Genomic DNA, 17561 nt, shown 5'->3' with positions numbered 1-17561 from the left:
ATAGTCCCCCATTTGGATCTCCGGGCAGGGACTACTCAAGAGGGCGTCGTTATCGTTATCAGGAGAAAGAAAACAAGCATTCTACGGATCAGAGCGTGGAATGTCAGATCCCTTAATCGAGCAGGTAGGTTAGAAAATTGAAAAAGGGAAATGGATAGGTTAAAGTTAGACATAGTGGGAATTAGTGAAGTTCGGTGGCAGGAGGAACAAGACTTCAAGTCAGGTGAATACAGGGTTATAAATACAAAATCAAATGTAATGCAGGTGTAGGTTTAATAATGAATAAAAAAACATAGGAGTGCGGGTAAGCTACTACAAACAGCATAGTGAATGTATTATAGTGGCCAAGATAGACACGAAGCCCATGCCTACTACAGTAGTACAAGTTTATATGCCAACTAGCTCTGCAGATGACGAAGAAATTGAAGAAATGTATGATGAGATAAAAGAAATTATTCCGGTAGTGAAGGTAATACTCTCTTTCAAATTCTAAAGGTGGCAGGGGTAAAATAGAGGGAGCGAAAGGCTATTTCCAACCAGATGGCAGTTATAAGAGTTGAGGGACATGAAAGGGAAGCAGTGGTTGGGAAGGGAGTGAGACAGGGTTGTAGCCTCTCCCCGATGTTATTCAATCTGTATATTGAGCAAGCAGAACAGGAAACGAAAGAAAAATTCGGAGTAGGTATTAAAATCCATGGAGAAGAAATAAAAACTTTCAGGTTCGCCGATGACATTGTAATTCTGTCAGAGACAGCAAAGGACTCGGAAGAGCAGTTGAACGGAATGGACATTGTCCTGAAAGGAGGATATATGATGAACATCAACAAAAGCAAAACAAGGATAACGGAATGTAGTCGAATTAAGTCATGTGATGCTGAGGGAATTAGATTAGGAAATGAGACACTTAAAGTAGTAAAGGAGTTTTGCTATTTGAGGAGCAAAATAACTGATGATGGTCGAAGTAGAGAAGATATGAAATGTAGACTGGCAATGGCAAAGAAAGCGTTTCTGAAGAAGAGAAATTTGTTACCATCGAGTATAGATTTAAGTGTCAGGAAGTCGTTTCTGAATGTATTTGTATGGAGTGTAGCCATGTATGGAAGTGAAACATGGACGATAAATAGTTTGGACAAGAAGAGAATAGAAGCTTTCGAAATGTGGTGCTACAGTAGAATGTTGAATATTAGGTGGGTAGATCACTTATCTAATGAGGAGGTATTGAATAGGATTGGGGAGAAGAGAAGTTTGTGGCACAACTTGACTAGAAGAAGGGATCGGTTGGTAGGACATGTCCTGAGGCATCAAGGGATCACCAATTTAGCATTGGAGGGCAGCGTGGAGGGTAAAAATCGTAGAGGGAGACCAAGAGATGAATACACTAAGCAGATTCAGAAGGATGTAGGTTGCAGTAGGTACTGGGAGATGAAGGAGCTTGCACAGGATTGATTAGCATGGAGAGCTGCATCAAACCAGTCTCAGGACTGAAGACCACAACAACAACAACAACATGTGTACACTAATGTTCCACATGAACCACAAAGTGCACCATATTTTAAATCAGAATTATACTAGCACACAGTAGCATTACATGGTAAAATACATACTAAAAATTCTCTATAACATAAATCCATTCCAAAAAATTTCGGGAAACTGCTGTGTACTTCACCAAAGTTTACCTGATATGACAATGGTGTAAAACCTGTTGGCTGTTTATATACAACATGTGCTGCAGCTTTTATGCAGCAATTTTATTTCTATTACCTCAACTGCCTTTGTAAATCACAGTTAAATTGTGAAGTTTGTAACCAGTTTGATGCTGTAGTTATAGGAGAAAAACAGACTGAATTATGTCACTATGAGTCATGACAAAAGCCACCCTTTTTATTAAATTTTTGGAGTTATTTGGACTTTCTCTCACTTCCTACTCATCAAGACTTTTGGTATTGCCTTCTCCAAAGAGTATTACACAATTTTAGAACATAATAAAATATGTCAGATTTAATATGAATACCAGCAGAACATGGACTCATCTTCAATGCACCTCCACCTTGTCATTATCTTTTTAGTGCTTATATGCTCGCATCCCAAATCAGAATATAATTTTTAAGATGTTTATACAGGGTCTCTAATGAAAATTGTGGAAGAGTTGGCAGAAAACATTTTTTGTAAAAGTGGACAAAAATAGTGATTTTTTGGCATTTTTAGAATAATCAACTTTGCTCTCAACTTGTAACTATTGGAAAGCAATAGCAATATTAAATTTTCTACTCTAAGATTTTGTATTGCCGAGTTATTACGTACAAGGATTCAGATGTATACTGCAATTACTTCCGGAGATATAAAAAGCTAAACTCCTACATTCTTCCGGGGTTTTGTTTTTTCTGACAACTTCAAATTATCCATATGCAAATAGCTCACAATTTTTTAAATTATTATTTCACTTAGGAGAGCTCAAAACATTGTAAAAGATGACGTAGTTCTGTTTCTTTCAAGAAAATATTACTGGAGATATTATGTCTTGATGTTGCCAAAAACTCATGGGTGTTTTGCTGATAGGTCCACAATGAGGTCAAACTAATGACTATATCACCAGAAGCACCGAATTAATGATGTGAGACTTTACAAATGTTCACTGGAGAGAACATGTGTGATGTTCATGGAAAAATTTCAACAAAATGTATGATGGTCGTTTGGGAACCTGTAGACCACCTGCCATGGAGTGATCCAATTGCATAGTAATCATGAGGATATAGATCATGTAAATAAAATAGAAAGAAACTTCCACATGGGAAAAATATATTAAAAACAAAGATTCCAAGACTTACCAAGCGGGAAAGTGCTGGTAGATAGGCGCAATGAATAAAACACACACACAGAATTTCGAGCTTTCGCAACCGGCGGCTGCTTCGTCAGGAAAGAGGGAAGGAAAAGGAAAGATGAAAGGATGTGGGTTTTAAGGGAGAGGGTAAGGAGTCATTCCAATCCCGGGAGCGGAAAGACTTACCTTAGGGGGAAAAAAGGGTAGGTATATAATTGCGCGCACACACACACGCACACACACACACACACACACACACACACACACACACACACACCCGTCCATACATACACACACACAAGCAGACATATTTAAAGGCAAAGAGTAAGGGCAGAGATGTAAGTCGAGGCGGAAGTGTGGAGGCAAAGATGTTGAAAGACAGGTGAAGTATGAGTGGCGGAAACTTGAAATTAGCGTTGAGGCCTGGTGGATATTGAGAAGAGAGGATATATTGAAGGGCAAGTTCCCCTCTCTGGAATTCAGATAGGTTAGTGTTGGTAGGAAGTATCCAGATAACTCGGATGGTGTAACACTGTGCCAAGATGTGCTGGCCGTGCACAAAGGCATGTTTAGCCACAGGGTGATCCTCATTACCAACAAACACTGTCTGCCTGTGTCCATTCATGCAAATGGACAGTTTGTTGCTGGTCATTCCCACATAGAAAGCGTCACAGTGCAGGCAGGTCAGTTGGTAAATCACATGGGTGCTTTCACAGGTGGCCCTGCCTTTGATCGTGTACACCTTCCGGGTTACAGGACTGGAGTAGGTGGTGGTGGGAGGGTGCATAGGACAGGTTTTACACCGGGGGCGGTTGCAAGAGTAGGAGCCTGAGGGTAGGGAAGGTGGTTTGGGGATTTCATAGGGATGAACCAAGAGGTTACGAAGGTTAGGTGGACAGCGGAAAGACACTCTTGGTGGAGTGGGGAGGATTTCATGAAGGATTGATCTCATTTCGGGGCAGGATTTTAGGAAGTCATATCCCTGCTGGAGAGCCACATTCAGAGTCTGATCCAGTCCCGGGAAGTATCCTGTCACAAGTGGGGCACTTTTAGGGTTCTTCTGTGAGAGATTCTGGGTTTGAGGGGATGAGGAAGTGGCTCTGGTTATCTGCTTCTGTACCAGGTCGGAAGGATAGTTGCGGGATCGAAAGCTGTTTTCAGGTTGTTGGTGTAATGGTTCAGGGATTCAGGACTGGAGCAGATTCGTTTGCCACGAAGGCCTAGGCTGTAGGGAAGGGACCGTTTGATATGGAATGGGTGGCAGCTGTCATAATGGAGGTACTCTTGCTTGTTGGTGGGTTTGATGTGGACCGATGTGTGAAGCTGGCCATTGGACAGATGGAGGTCAACGTCAAGGAAAGTGGCATGGGATTTGGAGTAGGACCAGGTGAATCTGATGGAACCAAAGGAGTTGAGGTTGGAGAGGAAATTCTGGAGTTGTTCTTCACTGTGAGTCCAGATCATGAAGATGTCATCAATAAATCTGTACCAAACTTTGGGTTGGCAGGCTTGGGTAACCAAGAAGGCTTCCTCTAAGCGACCCATAAATAGGTTGGCATACGAGGGGCCATCCCGGTACCCATGGCTGTTCCCTTTAATTGTTGGTATGTCTGGCCTTCAAAAGTGAAGAAGTTGTGGGTCAGGATGAAGCTGGCTAAGGTGAGGAGGAAAGAGGTTTTAGGTAGGGTGGCAGGTGATTGACGTGAAAGGAAGTGCTCCATTGCAGCGAGGCCCTGGACGTGCGGGATATTTGTGTATAGGGAAGTGGCATCAATGGTTACAAGGATGGTTTCCGGGGGTAACAGACTGGGTACGGATTCCAGGCGTTTGAGAAAGTGGTTGGTGTCTTTGATGAAGGATGGGAGACTGCATGTAATGGGTTGAAGGTGTTGATCTACGTAGGCAGAGATACGTTCTGTGGGGGCTTGGTAACCAGCTACAATGGGGCGGCCAGGATGTTTGGGTTTGTGAATTTTAGGAAGTAGGTAGAAGGTAGGAGTGCGAGGTGTCGGTGGGGTCAGGAGTTTGATGGAGTCAGGTGAAAGGTTTTGTAGGGGGCCTGAGGTTCTGAGGATTCCTTGAAGCTCCGCCTGGACATCAGGAATGGGATTACCTTGGCAAACTTTGTATGTAGAGTCGTCTGAAAGCTGACGCAGTCCCTCAGCCACATACTCCCGACGATCAAGTACCACGGTCGTGGAACCCTTGTCAGCCGGAAGAATGATGATGGATCGGTCAGCTTTCAGATCACGGATAGCCTGGGCTTCGGCTGTGGTGATGTTGGGAGTAGGATTAAGGTTTTTCAAGAAAGATTGAGAGGCAAGGCTGGAAGTGAGAAATTCCTGGAAGGTTTGGAGAGGGTGATTTTGAGGAATAGGAGGTGGGTCCCGCTGTGATGGAGGACGGAACTGTTCCAGGTAGGGTTCAATTGGGATAGTGTCTCGGGGAGTTGGATCATTAGGAGTGGGATCAGGATTATTTTTCTTCGTGGCAAAGTGATATTTCCAGCAGAGACTACGAGTGTAGGACAGTAAATCTTTGACAAGGGCAGGTTGGTTGAACCTGGGAGTGGGGCTGAAGGTGAGGCCTTTGGATAGGACAGAGGTTTCGGATTGGGAGAGGGGTTTGGAGGAAAGGATATAGCTCTGAGGATATAGATCTGTAGACATAGCAAGAGGTTGCTCATTAACAAACTAGATAGCAGTTACTATTAAAGTTGTGCATGACTAGCTGTTGAAATGCACTCGCAATAAAACATGAAGATATGTTGTTTTAACTCAGACATTTAAAAGATATTGTATCATTGTGTCCATTTATGCCCATTATGTGTATTTGTGTTGAATGTGAGCTGCTAGCCTTTGTACTGTGTGCTGACCTTATGCAAATCGTCCTATGTTTTGCAGCAACTGAATTATCTGTGGACAGCCTTAAACAGCTGCAGATGTTATCTGCCCTTTCATTTATTTCATTTATACATAGTATAAACAGTAACAATCCCATTACACTTCCTCAGTGTATGTTGGACACTACTTTTACTTCTGATTCTTGCCCTTTTATGAAAGATGTATTGGTTTCTTTCTTGCTAGGAAGTCTTCATTCCCATTGCGTACCTGTTGCAATAATCAGTAACTTGTTTGCTTGGTGATGTAACTGAACACTTTGAAAGGCTCTTCGGAAATCAAGAAAAGTATGGGCAACCTAGCCTCCACAATGTAGAAGATTCTAGATTTCACTAATGAACAAAACAAGCTCGGGTTCTCTCGATCAGTGCACTTTTGTAACTTTATTTTGTAACTTACAGATCATGTAACATTAGTAGTTTGTGATTTCCTTTTTTTATGTCATAAGTAATAACTGTTTTTTTTTACTGCCACTCCCTCCCTCCCCTCCTCCCTACCTCCCTCCAAATTTTCCTGAAATGTCTGAGCTCCTATGTCAGATCTTGACAAGATGAGTGTGTAGTTCAGGTAACAAAATCGCATACTTGAAGTTTTGGTTGCTTACATTCCAGTACATGTGCTTCAGATTTTTCCATGAAGCTGCAATCAATGAACATAGATGTCTGCTTGTCACCATCCCATCCATATGGTCATGAGATTTGTTGTTCACTTTGAAGTATGTGTTCATTGGACAGTGTTTTTACAATTGTATTTTCAGCATGAAATAATCCCGTTTAGCTGTTTCAGTACCCCCTTTAATAGAACTATGGCGAATGTCATCACTTGAAAGCAAACCAATATTCTTCTGGCTACACACTATCCAAGTTAGTGTATTAATGAAATATGTCAAATCTTTGATACAATCAGACCACATGTGACCCAGATAGTGTAATCAAAAACTATGCAGTGGGACAGGTGGGCAAACTGATAAGATTCACTACAGGCCTTACTGCAACCTTTTCCTGTGTGTATTTGATAACCCACATAGCTTCAGTGGTAGCACAGCTGAAGTGAGCAAACCATTCAATGGTTCCCAAGAATCATAATTTCAGATACTGTCAGTATAATGCATTGAAGAACACACAGGTGGTTAATAAATGTCTTACAGTGAACTATCATATCAGTACCAAGGGAAGTAAATGTATAATCTTAGAAAACAATCAGTGTAATATCACTGTGTGTTTTGAGGAAAGTAATATTGCTAGTTTTGTAATTAACGTTCTCATATAATTCTTTTTTTCAGGTGATGAGGATGGCGAGACCAAGAGTGTTGCAGCGTCATCAGTTGGTCCCATTGTTGGAAGAAAGAGAAGAATGAGTGTTAGCACTGATGCACAGAGTGAGCCAGCTATGAAATACAGAGGTATGTTTAATATGCCAACAAAGTGATCAGTTTTTCAAAATATGATACAGTCGTGTAGATAAAAAAAAATAAAAAACAGTGGTGGCAGAACAAAACATATAAAAGAGGTTATGAAGTTTCCATAACTTTTGTGTTTTGTCCTCCTACTGCTGCTTGGCATGTAGTATATGTAAATGATATCTTTGATTATTTGTATTAAAAGGAGTTAGTTCTTTTTTAATTGCAGTTAGTGTTGTGAGTGTATACAATTGATGCACATTGTATCATTATTACTTTTGTTATGACAAGTGAAACAATATAAAAGATTGGAAAGTACAGAAATGATATTTCAGCAATATTATGAAAAGGATAGTTGCTACTCATCATATAGTGGAGATGCTGAGTCGCAGATAGGCACAACAAAATGACTTGTCAAACATTTTCCAGATATGTTTGAAAAATGTTTGACAGTCTTTGTGTTGTGCCTACCTGTAACTCAGCATCTCCGCTATATCGTGAGGAGCAACCATTCTTTTCATAATATTGCTTTTATTCCATACTGGATTTAGCTACGATATTCTTAATTTTTTTAGATTCGTGGCCCTGCAATTTTGTGTTCCATAACGGATGACATACTATCCAATTGACATTAACCAGTTCATCTGATTTGTGAGTGCTGTGGTGTGTATGACTCTCATCACTTTGTAAATTCTATTATTGGTCTTTAGTTTCAGGTTATAATAATTCATTTGTTTTTGTACTTAAACTACACCTTTTAGATACACAGTAATGATAGAACTAGTATCCCATGATGAGCTATACAACATTTAGTGTCACACTAACAAGTTCATTTATACCAAACAACAATCTTTGAGAAATATATATTTTTTTGTGTGTATCATTTCAGGATTCTCATTTACTCAAATACACAAATTCTGGAAATATCTTCGCAACTGAAACTACACTGAATTAATGAAATATAGTTCCTAATATCTTGGATAGACAACAACATCATGTCATTCATTTCATTTTGTAAGCCTATTTTCTTTTTTGAAGTAGTGCTGCATGGAATTTTGCTTTTGATATTGTAGAAACCTGCAAAACTCGCATAATTCAATCAATTTTGTAAGAATTATGAGGTTTCCATTGTATTTGGGACTGTTGTGCATTCTTGTCCAGTTGAGTCTTATTGGTTTTGAATGTTGTTGGAGCAGTCTGCTTCCAGACTGCAATTATGTAATTTACTCAGAATACAGCACTACATTTTCAATTACATTCATAAAGAGGCAGACGAGTTGGCCAGTGCTGACCTTCAGGTAGTTCGCCTCTCAGTAGAGCTGATAACTGAATACCAACAATACTCGTAACTTTCAGGACTTGGGTGTTCTTGAAGGCAGAAAAAAGGGAATTGCTGGCAAAGCTAGAGGAGGGAGGGTGAAGGGTAGCCAGGTCACTTATGTCAAGTGGGACCCACATACTTAATATGAAGTAAGCCAGAGTTGAACAAAAGCATGTCAAAAGTAAGAATTCAGAGATAACAGGCCTATGTCAGTTCAGTGATGACAAGAGTGATAATGAAAAGAAAAGTTGGTTAAAGGAGGAAGAAAAACAAAAGATGGCAAGTGGAGACAATAAAACAAATGGTATGGAATAAACAGAGCAAAAGAAGCAAACTAGGGGGAGAAAAACAAGTGAATAAAAATGACACACACACACTACTTGTTCACAATTGTGTTAAGAGGTCTAATATGTTATTGCAACCATTTACACTAAGTGTCAGCTCCCTGCTCAATCATTTTTCCACTACTACAATTTCAGACATTGGTTTATGCCTACAACCAACTTTAAACACAAATATTTGCTAATGTATTGAGGGGAAATTGAAGTCTCCACAGACTACAACTGAATTTTGTATGTCATTTTTGAACACTGTTAGGTCCCTGGTAAAAACATATATCCAGCTTTCAGTACCTAGAACGATTTCTACTTCAATGCCTCCTGGTAGAGCTTGGAGATCTGGTTCTTTCCCAACACAGCTATGAAAACGTTCAACTGTAATACTGATGTTTGCTAGGCGTACCCTTGTTCTATGTTTGACCTGCACTGTTTGAGACTTGTGCCCTTGTTTGTACTTTTCCAAGACCCTCTAAAATAAAAAAAAAACTATTCAATGCACTTCACACAGCTCCTGTTACCTGTGTGGCCACACCCTATGTGTAATGGAACCCTGACGTATAAAATTCAGCAAAATTATTCTGAGCAGTTGATGCAGTGAGCTCGCATAGTGACCTCTGCGGTACAGCTGCTCTTTTGTTTTCCATAAAGAAATGTAATAAGACAGAGCTAATATTAATACAATCATTTATATCTTTTGGACAATTTTGTAAAGATAGCCAGACAATATTAGTAGATGTCTGTTGATTGAATTAGAAAATACAAATAACAGTAAGTGAATTTAACAGAGAACAGCAACATTAGAAGACAAAATGATGGAGAATTCTATGATGAAGAGACAGCAGTATCATTAACAATGCAAGGAAAAAGATGGCTTGCTACTCACCATAAAGCTGACATGTTGAGTTGGAGACAGCCACAACTAAAGGACTACAGTCATTTCATATTGGTTGTCTGCAACTCAGTGTTTCATCTTTATGGTGAGTAGCAATCTATCTTTTTTCTTATATTGTTGATATTCCAACCTGGAGTTTCCATTGCTTAATTTCATCAGTAACATTAGTAACTTCCTCTTATACATCAGCTCAACTGAGCCTTACCTTTTCATGGCACAGTCTGTTCTTTTCTCACAGATCACTTTAATTAGTTAGATAATAAGGCCTAACTGTAACCGTGAACTGATCTCTCTAAAATTTGTACCAAAAATCTACTCAGATATCCGACACCTGACATGTGCGGCTGATGAAAGTGGGTGCAGGCAGCAAGTGCTTTACAGATATCTTGCAGGTCAAGTAATTTGATTTTTTGCTCAGTAATTCTTGTGTGTCATAGTAAACATTATAAATAAAATAGAAAGAAACATTCCACATGGAAAAAAAATTAAAAACAAAGATTCCATGACTTACCAAACGGGAAAGTGCTGGTAGATAGGCACAATAAAAAAACACAAACACACACACACACACACACACACACACACACACACACAAAATTTCAAGCTTTCGCAACCAACGGTGGCTTCATCAGGTAAGAGGGAAGGAGAGTGCTTGTGTCTGTAAATGTGTGGATGGGTGTGACTGTGTGTGTGTGTGTGTGTGTGTGTGTGTGTGTGTGTGTGTGTGTGTGTGTGTGTGTGTGTATACCTGTCCTTTTTTCCCCCTAAGGTAAGTCTTTCTGCTCCCGGGATTGGAATTACCCTCTCCTTCCCTCTTTCCTGACGAAGCAACCGTTGGTTACGAAAGCTTGAAATTTTGTGTGTGTGTTTGTGTGTTTTTTTATTGTGCCTATCTACCAGTGCTTTCCCATTTGGTAAGTCATGGAATCTTTGTTTTTAATATAGTAAACATTATGTTATATTTGCCTACCTATCAAGCAGAATTTTCTAGACCAACTTAATATTACTCCAGTAACACAAATTTTAAGACATTTTTTCACTATGATCCTCTCTGGTTGTAAGGGGATATCTGTGTTTGCCTTGAATGTACTGTTTCCATTCCTGTTGACTTCTCCACAAAACCAAGTATGTTTCTTTGGCGAGTTCACAAGGGGGATGACACAGTTTATCCATTTTAAGTTTGAAATAATCCATCATAGGATGAATCTTACCAATATGATCGTTTGAAGATAAGTCTCTATATACATTTAAAGATCTCAGAATCCTTAACATGATGTTTCATGCAGTAAATTAAATAACTTTTGTTGTTGGCTGACTGATGTGAATAAACACCAATAAGAAAACAATTCCTATGAAAGTTTTCATTTCCATGGATGTTACATCTTTCCATTCACTTTTACTTGACCTTAGCTTTGAATGTCAAAACAAAATGTGTTTAGAGTAATCATGTGTTTCATCAACAAGGAGTTGAAAAAACTCTAGTGTGAAAAAATTTGAAAGTAGAGAGAAGCTAGTGCTTTTTCCTACTTGTGCAGTTAAATTACAGTTCCAGGAGTGGTAGCTCCGATGTTACAGTTTAATGGACGGTATCTTTACTGATTTAAATAATAAAATTACTGCACCTTTTATGGTTTTTTCGTGTGTATCATATGGCAAAATATAACTGATTCAATAACTTTATCGTCTAAACTGTTGTTGACACAATGACAAGCTCTGCAATAACATCATTTATAGTAAATGAAGTTAACATGATATCTTTCTTTGCATCAGTTTAATGTATCTTTTTAAACTGAATTCGCTTAATATACAATTGTCATGTGTGGTATCGTTCAGTGTTGCACTGTTGTCTTCTCACATTGTCTGTCAGATAGTGTCAGTGTTGTGAATGGCTTTCTCAGTTGTAAGACACTTGGCAATCATCTTTGTTTTCCTTGACATGTTAATATATTAATTGACAATAAGGCCTCTATTTATTGTTCTCATGTATGAAATCAAATTTCATCCATTGTGATTTGTTGACACCGTGATTTGTATGGTGTATGAAACAGCCAACAAGTAAAGCATGACATTGCTCTGAATTACTTACGTATGGTGAGGCTACCACAATTGAAACCTACAGTGTTGTTGTAACTCGGGAAGAAAATGATAAATCATAACAGTGAGTGTGTAAGATCATTGGTTGTTTTCCAGAATCAGCGAATGATTAACAAGTAGCATTGTTATGGTAAACAAAACATTGTCATAATATAAGCTACAAAGCAAAACAGTATTAGTGAACTGTACCTGAATGAGTACAGTAAAGGTAGCTGAAGAAACACACACACACACACACACACACACACACACACACACACACACACACACACACACCTACCTACCTACCTACCCTACCTACCTACCTACCTACCTACCTGTTTTTGTTTTGCTTCACCGTCTAGTGAAGACTGAATATGTTGGAATAACAAGTAATTACAGTTTTGTAGAGGAAAAGCATGACTTATAAATCCCTATGTGGTCTCTTTCTAAAATTGAGTGACAGCTTTAATTTACATTTTGGATAGAGTACATAGACATAGTTTTTATGCATTCACTTGGAGTTCAAGTTCTTTTACTCATATTCTCTCTTGCTATATTTTGTAAAATGGTCCAATGTAGTTTTCACTTTTCATCAGCTGGAGGTACTGGCATTCATCGACCCGTGAAGAAGGCTGTGCATAAAGGCAAAGGAAAAACAGCTCCTTCAGTGACCTTGGGATCAGAATATCGTGCAAAGAAAGCTCAAGGAGACATGAAGAGAAAGGGTCGTCCAGATCCTTATGCTTATCTGCCTTTGTCTCGCAAATTTCTTAATAAAAGGTAACAACCAGTAGTGTTTTGTATTCTTTGTAAAAAAAAATGCTTTTTCTGAAGTGTTATAGTTTGTAATTTTTTTTACTTCATTGTAACAATTTTTTCTCTTTTTTAGGAAAAAAGCAAAACAATCAGGACACTTTTCAAGTGTTATAAAGGGTGCAAAGAAGGGGGCTATGAAAGGAAGCAAAGCAAAGAGCAAAGGACTTAAAAGAAGGAAGTAAAAATACAAAGTTATGAACCTCAGATGAATGAATGTGAATATATAGGCTGTGCTTTGGCTGTACATACGAGGAATGTCTTATTTATATTTATGATTATCTCTTCTTGTGTATAGACTTTTTAAATAAATGTTTGATTGTGAAAACAAATTTTCTTTATGAAATTTACTTCTTGATATAACAATTTTAGTTTTGTTAGTGTGTGTATTATTTTCATTGTACCACAGAGCATAAATTGAATCAGGCTGTCCTTACACTGAGGCACAGTTTGATATTGATTTGTATATGAAATACAGTGAAGCTACCAGTTTTACAGTTACTGCAAAGAAAAAAATATATTTTTGGAATACAGTTTCTCCCTCAGTTGCAATCTTTGACCTGAATCAGTCATTAATGATTCCTTTTAGTCTGGTCAGAAATACGTATGTGTGTTAACAAACCCACTTTTAAGGAATTTCTGCTTCTAACAAATATTTTTGTTGGACTTAGTGACTGTCATAAGAATAATGTTACTGAAATTTGGTTTTAATGAACAATGCCATAAAAAGTAGTACTCGTATCAGGAATAGGGACTGGACAGTTTGCAAACTGAAATCCAGTTAAGGTGAAATTCCGTAAGTTGCATTAAATTTGTTGCAGGAAATGTCTGTATTGCTTAGGAGGGATGCAAGAACAGAAACATATGAAGCTCAAATATGGAAACAAGGTGGTTGGGCCGATGTCGAGTTACAATGATGGCAAGGTGTGTGTACATTGACAACCTCATGAGGTAACACACCCTACTTGCTAACAGGCCATCATTCATCTTGATGGTTCAGGTATTTAGCTTTTTCTTGTGGGAGTTAAAATGAGGCCTCTTTATACATTTGCAGTCACCTCCAACCTGTGGATGACACAGATGCATTTTGCCTAATCCTGTGTTTCATTTGTTTGTCTGCTGTACTGTCGGGTGACCTGAACAAGGTGTTTAAAAAAATCACCTTGTACTGTCGGGTTACCTGTACAAGATGTTTTTTTTAAACATCTTACTCCAACTTCCAGGTTTGCACACACCTCAGGTTGGTGCAAATCTTCTGTCCACACGCGACGATCTGTTTGCGCAGATGTGATGGGCGCAGACAGATCGTTGCGTGTGGACGGGCCTTAACACACACACTCACACACACACACACACACACACACACACACACACACGCACACAAAAGCATGAACATCAGCTCAAACTCACACATGGCCACTGTCTATGGCCACTGAGGTTGGCCTCGGCAGTGGCTGTGTGTGTGTGTGTGTGTGTGTGTGTGTGTGTGTGTGTGTGTGTGTGTGTGTGTGTCCAAAACTAGGGAAAACTATAAACATATGTCTGGGAGCAAATATTTATTGAGGTATGGGCCATTGTCTCTTATGACAGTCGTTGGTCTACTGACTTTGCAGCAGTTTCTCACTGCAATAGCTGCGCATTCTTACACATCCTCAGCCTTTCTAAATGAATAACAAAATCATGTGGACACACCTGGTTGTCCTTGTGTTTGGTCATATGCTTGGGACACTATATCCTGTAAAGTGTGTACATTAACAGTGGATGTAAATAAAATAGAAAGAAACTTCCACATGGGAAAAATATATTAAAAACAAAGATTCCAAGACTTACCAAGCGGGAAAGCGCCGGTAGAGAGGCACAATGAATAACACACACACACACACACACACACACACACACACACACACACACACACACACACACACAAACGCGCGCGCGTGCACACAAGCAGACATATTGAATACGCCAGTGCCTTTAAATATCCATACGGTCAGAAATGTACAGGATTAACACCAAGTGAATGACCATGGCCATGCTACTTCACCACTGTAACTCAATAAACATTTAAGATAGACATTGTTGAGAGATCTCATTTAATACATTCATCCAAAGTTTGCTTTCTTGTGTCAAACTCTTCACCACAGTGTAGCAGTTCACTGAACACCCTCCGTTATTTATTCTATATATTTTGGTGTCTGTTTCTCCTAAAACTTGTGTCATTTGCAGTTCCCTCTAATAAAGGGTTTTGAAACTGTGTGTTGTGGCTTCTAGGGGTGTCGCAGCAGTTTAATAAAAATAATGATTTGGGTATTTGCTTTCTGAGTAGAGAAATAAAATGTGCCCTAGCAGTGTTATCTAATGGACTGATAAGTAAGTTTTGTTAGCATGCCAGTGTGGTAGATGCCAACAGATTCGTACTACATGACTCATTTGTTTTTATTCAGATCAATAAGTTTGAAGGTTAGTTTTGTCAAATACAGCCCCTTCCCAATTGTTGTTTGTCTTTTGTGATTTGTATTTCTCTGTAAGGATGGACATATTTTTAAATGTGAGTACAAGGTGTGATACTTCAAATGTATTGTGCATTTCTAAAAGCATGAATAGACGAAAATGCAGGAAGTATGTCGACAGTTACTTGAATTTTGCTATAACTTGTAGTACTATCGGAAATAAAGACGCACCACAGTGTGTCATTTGTTTTGATGTTCTAGCTGCTGAAAGCATGCTTCCTAATAAAATGAAACAATATTTGGAGTCGAATCTCAGTCATTTGATAAACAAATCACAAGAATATTTTTCCCACAAGTTAAAAGAAAAGAATGACAGAACAAAACAAAAGCTTCCACTAAATAAACAATTCATACAAAGGCACTTCTCTCATAAGACAAAGTGCCTCACCATGTATCAAAGAACAAGAAACTTGGCACCTTAATGAAAGATCTTATTTTACAAGCTGCATTGGACATTGTATCTGTCATGGTGACTGAGTAAGCTGCTAATGTGCACGACACATCAGAGGCTGCCACTCAGATAGCTGACTGTGTGTGTGATGCACACAAGGGTTTTGCAGATTAGGTGACTCTCCACCCAATCCAGATAACAGTAGCTCTAGGAAACCCAGAAGTATCAGTGGGTAAGAGCAAAAGAAATGCTTCCCACAGGTGAGAGTATTAAAATCCCAATGGTAAACTGCCAAAGCATTCACAACAAAGTGTTGTAGTTTGAAGTGCTCATGAAAAGCAGTTTCATGTAACAAAAGGTACAGAAAGCTGGTTGAAACCTGAAATTGATAGCAGTGATATTTTTAGGGCAATTTAAGGGTATATTGAAAGGACAAGCAAACGGGAAGTGGAGATGGTGTATGTGTCGCAGTAGACAAGAAACTCCAAATCATCAAGGTAGAAACTGAAGCAGCATGTGAGTGTGTTTGGACAAGACTCAGTATCAAAAGTGCAGCACATAAAATGGTAATTGGATCCTTCTATTGCACACCAGAGTCATTTCCTGATGTAACTGATAACTTTTAGAGGACACCTCTGTTCTCTTTCATGCAAGTTTCCCAATCATACTGTAATCATTGGTGGAGCCTTTAATCATCTGACAATTAATTAGGAAAATTATAGTTTTGTTAGTGATGGGTGTGATAAGACAACCTATGAAACTTAAGCAAATGCCTTCTCTGAAAACTATATAGAACAGATAGGAATGCCACTTATGTTGGAAATACATTGGATCTAATGGCAACAAATAGACCTGACCTCTTTGAGAATGTCCACACCAGAAATGGTATCAGTGACCATGATGCAGTTGTGGCAACAATGATTACCAAAGGACAAAAATCAAGCAGAAAGATATGTGTTCAGTTAACTAGACAAAAAGTTAGTAGTGTCAGATCTCAAAAAGAAAATTGAAACTCAGCAAAGAGCAGGAGCATTTAGAGGAACTCTTGCTCAAGTTTAAAAGAATAGTGAACCATGCATTGGGTAGATATGTACCCAGAACAACATTTCATAATGGTAGGGGTCCCCATGGTATATAACCACTGCAAAGAAACTTGTAAAGAATCAGATATTACTACATAATAGGTGTCAAAGTGTGGGTCTAGATAGAAAGCTGCAGAATGAAATACATTAAGCTGTCAAGAGAGCAATGTGTGATGCCTTCAGTGACTACTGCAACAGAACATTGTCAATGTCGACATCTTGGATATTCGGGAATCCAGCCGGCTGGATTCCCGAATATCCAAGATGTCAACAGATCGCCGGGAAAGCATGAAGAATTATTGTCAATGTCATTTCACAAAATCCAAAGAAATTCTGGTTGTATGTAAAGACTGTCACTGGCACCAAAGTTAGTGTCCAGTCCCTAGTGAATGAAACAGGGACTGAAATAAAGGGCAGCAAAGGAAAAGCCAAAATGCTTCACTCCATTTCAAAGGAAAACCCAGGAGTATGGCCCCAGTTTAATCCTTGTACAATTGTAAAGGTGACTGAAATAAGTATTAGTGTTGGTGGTGTTGAGAAACAGCTGAAATTGTTAAAAATGAACAAAGCTCCAGCTTCTGATGGAATCCCTGTCAGATTCTATATTGAATTTGCGGCTGAGTTCGTCCCTCTTGTCATTACAGCCTGTCATAGATCCCTTGAACAAAAAGCTGCACCCTGTTCTTGGAAGAAGGTACAGGTCACACCCATCTAGAAGAAGGTTAGTAGAAGTGATCCACAAAACTACCATCCAATATCCTTGACACAGATTTGTTGTAGAATCTTAGAACAAATTTTGAGCTCAAACATAATGTGCGGTATCTTGAACAGAATGACCACCTCAATGCCAACCAGCATGGTTTCCTAAATCATCAATCGTGTGAAACCCAACTCACTTTCCTCACATGAAATACTAAAATTTTTGGATCAAGGAAGTTGGGTAGAGCAGTATTTCTTGATTTTCGAAAAGCATTTGACTCAATACCACACCTAAGTTTATTGTCAAAAGTTTGATCATGTA

The 17561-nt window shown here is 38.9% G+C and overlaps 1 protein-coding gene across 1 annotated transcript in view; it reads left to right on the top strand.

Moving 5' to 3' along the window:
* The window catches only part of LOC126355732 (RRP12-like protein), a 157211-nt gene extending 144322 nt beyond the window's left edge, over positions 1-12889 (top strand). Inside the window, exons 21-23 of the mRNA XM_050006101.1 lie at positions 7001-7120; positions 12341-12524; positions 12634-12889. Coding sequence (XP_049862058.1) covers positions 7001-7120; positions 12341-12524; positions 12634-12742 — 413 coding nt within the window. The 3' untranslated portion in view covers positions 12743-12889. The remainder of the gene's footprint in view (positions 1-7000; positions 7121-12340; positions 12525-12633) is intronic.
* The last annotated feature ends 4672 nt before the right edge of the window (positions 12890-17561 follow it).

The sequence above is a fragment of the Schistocerca gregaria genome, chromosome 3 (assembly GCF_023897955.1).
Source record: "Schistocerca gregaria isolate iqSchGreg1 chromosome 3, iqSchGreg1.2, whole genome shotgun sequence".
Classification (NCBI taxonomy): domain Eukaryota; kingdom Metazoa; phylum Arthropoda; class Insecta; order Orthoptera; family Acrididae; genus Schistocerca; species Schistocerca gregaria.
This window is presented reverse-complemented; position numbering and strand designations above follow the sequence as displayed.